Below are 5,693 nucleotides of genomic sequence, written 5' to 3'. Positions count from 1 at the left end.
ATTGTTTTTCTGTTTTTATGTTTTGTGTGAGGACTGCGGATGAAAATTAGCATCTTTGCTAAATCCGGTGTATTTACGTTCATGTGACGTTCATTAATATGCTCTGTCCTGTCTAAATAAACAAATAAAGTAAAGTAAAGTAAATATATATATACATATATATATATATATATATACATATATATATATATATATATACATATATATATATATATATAAATATATATATAAATTATTAGTTACGGGTTTAAAGGAGCCTCTTTGTAAGTCAATAAGGAGCATATTTTAAATTATCAATTTCTAGTCAATGGAGAAATTATTTTTTATTTCTTGTTCACCTTTGGAGTTACATCATGATGGCAAGGTAACTACACAACCCAAATCTCTACCAAAGTGGTCTTGCAAATGTGGGGTTATTGTGTGTGTGTCTCGTCCCGTCCCCCGTCCCCCGCTCATCCCATTGCGGTCAACCCCCCCCCCCGTCCCCGTCCGTCCCGTCCGTCCCGTTGCGGCCCCCGTCGCAGTACACCGGCCCCCCACCCGCCAGTCCCCCCCGTCCGTCCGTCCGTCCCGTCCCGTCCCGTCCGTCCGTCCTGTTGCCCGTCCGTCGCAAACACACACACACACACACACACACACACACACACACACACACACACACACACACACACACACACACACACACACTCTCTGTGTGTGCTTGCAATACTTTGCCACGCTTTCTCCCTGGATTTATTAATAACGGCCGTGTTTCCTTTTCTGATAACATGTTTCACTTCCTCATATGCTTGCATGAGCTGCTGCTGTTTGGCCACAGAGAAAAACGCTGCTCGAGTTTTGTTCCCCGCTGCCATGATTGGTCAAGTTCAAGGAATCTGCGCTCGAGTTCATGGTCTTTTATAGAAATACGTCGCCGGCGAATCGCCGCCCATTCAGCCTGGCTTCATTATCCTGGCTGGACACAGCCTGGCTTGACATAGCCTAGCTCGACAAAGTCGCTCCTTTTCAGCCTGGCTTGGCGTTCGAGGAACGGAATAAACAAGGCTTTTCGGACCCGACTTTGTCAAGCCTGGATTTGGCTTAAGGCCAGGCTTATTTAATTCACCTTTCGAGGAACAGGCCCCTGGCGGAGAACTGTGCTCCGAGGAGCACTTTTTCTAGTTTAATCTATATTCTGTGCAAGTTCTTTCACTGATAGGATAAAATGGGTCACACGATATTGAGGTAAAATATAAAGTTGTGCCATGCTACACTATGTTCAAAAGGGCCCAATCATAGCCAATCGGGATTGAATATGAAAATCTGACAGAGCTGCTTGGTTTAATGACTATAGAGATACTGTGTACTGATTTGCGTGATGTTTGGACACAATCTGTAGGACTAATATAAAACAATGTGTTTTGCAAAAATCGCCCTCCTGGTGGCGCTATAACAGACCCATGTGAAACATTTGGGGCAGAGGTTCTGCTCTGGTATCCAGGGAGTGTGTGTGTCGATTGGGCCAACGGTGCCGGAGCTGTCCACAGACGGTCGGACAGACGAACGGACGGACAGGGTGCAAATCATAGTCTCGGCCACGCCTTCAGCTGGGTGGATACAATGATGAGTTATTCATAACAAATAAAGATAACCATTACAAATGTCCCAGTTAAAAATCTTTTAGTTAATCTGTAACCTTTAACTTCATAGTGATTTTCTGCACTGGTATGACACACTTGGGCAAGCTTGGACATTCACATGACATCATGATGATGTCACCGACAGGTATATTTAAACTTCTCTCATATCACCGCCTGAATATTTGTATAGAACGCAGATAAAAGAGCCTAGGAATAAATCTTTAACCTGAAACAGGTTCACATAAAGCAGAACACCACCTAACCAAAGTTCAGTCATGGATGATGACGTCCTTGCACTGGTCATTGACAATGGCTCAGGAATGTGCAAAGCTGGTTTTGCTGGGGACGACACGCCTCGTGCTGTCTTCCCCTCTATCGTCGGTCGTGCCCGGCATCAGGGAGTGATGCTAGGTATGGCCCAGAAGGACAGCTATGTTGGTGATGAAGCCCAGAGCAAGAGAGGTATCCTAACACTGAAGTACCCCATAGAGCATGGAATTGTCACCAACTGGGATGACATGGAGAAAATCTGGCACCACACATTTTACAATGAGCTGAGGATTACCCCTGAAGACTACAGCATCCTGCTCACAGAGGCCCCCTTGAACCCCAAAGCCAACAGAGAGAAGATGACCCAGATCATGTTTGAGACCTTCAACACTCAAGCCATGTACGTTGCCATCCAGGCAGTGTTGTCCCTGTATGCCTCTGGTCGTAACACCGGTATCGTCATGGACTCTGGTGATGGTGTGACCCACACAGTGCCCATCTACGAGGGCCACGCCCTTCCACACGCCATCCTGCGTTTAGATCTTGCTGGACGCGACCTCACAAGCTACCTCATGAAGATCATGACAGAGCGTGGTTACTCCTTCACCACCACGGCCGAGAGGGAAATTGTGCGTGACATCAAGGAGAATCTGTGTTACGTTGCCCTGGACTTTGAGCAGGAGATGGGCACCGCTGCCTCCTCTTCCTCCATAGAGAAGAGCTATGAGCTGCCTGATGGAGTGGTCATCACCATTGCCAATGAAAGATTCCGCTGTCCAGAGGCTCTCTTCCAGCCTAACTTCCTTGGTTTGGAGACCGCCGGTATCCACGAGACCACCTACAACAGCATCATGAAGTGTGATATCGATATCCGTAAGGACTTGTATGCCAACATCGTGCTGTCCGGAGGTACCACCATGTACCAAGGACTTTCTGACAGGATGCAGAAGGAGATTACAGCCCTGGCCCCATCCACCATGAAGATCAAGATCATTGCCCCACCAGAGCGTAAATTCTCTGTCTGGATCGGAGGTTCCATCCTGGCCTCCCTGTCCACATTCCAGCAGATGTGGATCAGCAAACAGGAATACGATGAGTCCGGACCCTCTATTGTCCACCGAAAATGCTTCTAAATAGACTGTCTTTTTTCTTCCCTGAACCAAAGCAGAAACAATGAGATCCTTGTGTTCCACTCCAGGCTTCTAAGCCAGTTCAGCGCGGCAGTAGACGGTAACGAGACTACCAGTTAACTTATTTGATCACGTTGATTGGAGATGGGGCAAACAGTTAGCCTGACCCTGTACAGAATGTATGAACGGATGAAGGACTATTAATCACACAAATGAAACACTGAGCGTCTCCTGGTGCGTTGCAGCTGCACGGCACGGAGATCGTCGGTGATGTCAACTTCGTCAGGTGAAGGTGAAACTGACTGACGGCAGGCAGCCAGGACAGGCCTTCAGAATCTTTTTTTATTTATGTGTTCATTCATTTTTTGTTGTAATTTTTTTTTACAAAGTGTACTTTGGACATCAGGGCAGGTGCTCAAGCCCCCTAACCCCCCCCCCCCAACACCCCCACATGTGTTTGCTGCCGGGACAGTATATTATGCCAAACTCTGAAAAAGGGGAAAAGTCCAGCTAAGATGCCGATGGGTTTGTAGCTGACAATTCTACTGGATCCTGTGCATCTGGATGTTCACAATGTGATGTACATAAAGTAAGAGCAGCTGGCTGATAAGCACCAGCTGCTCTTGTAGACACTGTGCTTGCTCAAATCTGAAACAACGGACCCAAACCCTTGTTATGAACCTGTGAAATATGCCCTAAGATATGACATTTTTTTAAATGACGTACCATACACTAATGGACCCGTGACATTTGTTCCGAGATCTAATTGGTTCCGTCATTCCTTTTTTGTTTGGAATGATGGAACTGTGAAATTTGTTCTGAGATCCAATTGGGTCCAAACCCTAATTGAACCCATGAGATTCATTCCAAGATCCTTTTTGTTCCAAGCTATTATAGAACAGACCCCAACTGTTACTATGGACGTGTCAAACCTTATAATTGCAATTGCTGGTGGAAATGCCGGTTCACCAGTAGCCTACATGCCAGTTATTGGCTACTCCATAATGGAATCTACAGTAGCAGCTACAGAATACCGAAGTCTTGACGTTAAACCCATGCCCACTGGGTTACAGATGTGTTTTTCCCATTCAAAATCAAACAAAATAATAGCACACACTGATAACAAATTAGATATGAGGAATCTCAAGAATGTTTTTGACGGAGAGAAGAAGTTTTTTAAATCATATTATACCATATAAGAACTGTGTTCCAAGAATTTATTAAAAAGAAAGTAAAGTCTGTTTTTGAAAATGTAATTAATTCTGTGGCGGTACCCGGAAGTAGTGTTAAAAGCTACATTGGGAAATCAAGCGATTAACTGTCCCCTTTGAAGCATGTCACTCTCCGTCAAAAACATTCTTGAGATTCCTCATATCTAATTTGTTATCAGTGTGTGCTATTATTTTGTTTGATTGAAACAACTGAGAACAAACAACGCCACTCTCCTATATAAAGAACAAAATCCATTGCAACACAGCAACGCTGATTATTTGCGCCGGTGACGCAGGGAAGCGGCCGCATGGTTAATGATACATGTCATGTCATTTTTATTGTAGTTGTTTTGTAGTCGGCCCTTTATTTTCTTATTCTGGATACATAAGTACCTTTGTACAATCAGAGGGTGCTTCATAGCCGGACTAATTGTTTTTATTTTTGGAACACAGTTCTTATATTACGTGATGTTAAAAACGTCAATGGGATTTTGAATGGGAAAAACACTTCCGTGACCCCAGGGGGCATGGTTTTTGATGTCAGACTTCCGTACTCTATAGTAGTCTACAATAAGGGACAATGAAATTAAATGACATGTTAATACATTATCACACACGCCACACGGTGTGTGCGCACCTTTGTTCCCATGGAACTATAGTTTAATGTGCTCTCCTCTAAGTCACTGAACTCAGCCGGCAGCTGCATTGCTGTCATCTGATCCTATGTCAGCCTAAATCATCATGAAGGTACTCATCACTTCATGCTTTTCTCTCCTGGGTCTTCTTGGATGCACTCGGGTATTGGATCTGTGCATATATCCAGAAGGGGGCATAAACATTTCCTGTTCCGGGTCAGTTTTACATAGCTTAATTTGATTGGCTCAGCAGCAGATTTGAACCAGGAGGCGTGTGTTTCCAGTTCCAATCTGCTGCTTAGCCAATCAAAGGAAGTTATGGGAAACTGACCCGGAACAGGAAATGTTTATGCCCCCTTCTGGAAAGCCTCCATCTTTCTAACAGACCAGATAACATATATAATGTGTGTGTGTGTGTGTGTGTGTGTGTGTGTGTGTGTGTGTGTATATATATATATATATATATATATATATATATATATATATATATATATATATATATATATATATATATATATATATATATATATATATATATATATAGTTTAATGTGCTCTCCTCTAAGTCACTGAACTCAGCCGGCAGCTGCATTGCTGTCATCTGATCCTATGTCAGCCTAAATCATCATGAATATATATATATATATATATATATATGTGGTAAACTCACCTAAACTCCCTATTAACAAATACAAGGATAAGTATATCATCAATATACATTTTATTTAGGCCGAACCTTGAAAGGCTTCCAGAGCATTGGCAATAGACCACATTCACATGGTGGCCATTTTGCTATTAAGTTAATGAAATGCCACCCCGTTTCTTCAAT

At 43.5% G+C, this 5,693-nt stretch overlaps 1 protein-coding gene across 1 annotated transcript; it reads left to right on the top strand.

Annotated features, from left to right (window-relative positions):
- Positions 1 to 1,894: 1,894 nt before the first annotated feature.
- On the top strand, positions 1,895 to 3,025 carry LOC308083299 (actin, cytoplasmic 1-like; the record flags this gene model as incomplete). The annotated part of the gene is made up of 1 exon (XM_080425574.1): positions 1,895 to 3,025. The coding sequence occupies one exon, from the start codon at positions 1,895 to 1,897 to the stop codon at positions 3,020 to 3,022; it is 1,128 nt and encodes a 375-aa protein (XP_080281700.1). The 3' UTR covers positions 3,023 to 3,025.
- Between the last annotated feature and the right edge of the window lie 2,668 nt (positions 3,026 to 5,693).

This window comes from Gymnoscopelus braueri, assembly GCF_963280865.1.
Source record: "Gymnoscopelus braueri genome assembly, chromosome: 4".
Classification (NCBI taxonomy): Eukaryota; Metazoa; Chordata; class Actinopteri; order Myctophiformes; family Myctophidae; genus Gymnoscopelus; species Gymnoscopelus braueri.
This window is presented reverse-complemented; position numbering and strand designations above follow the sequence as displayed.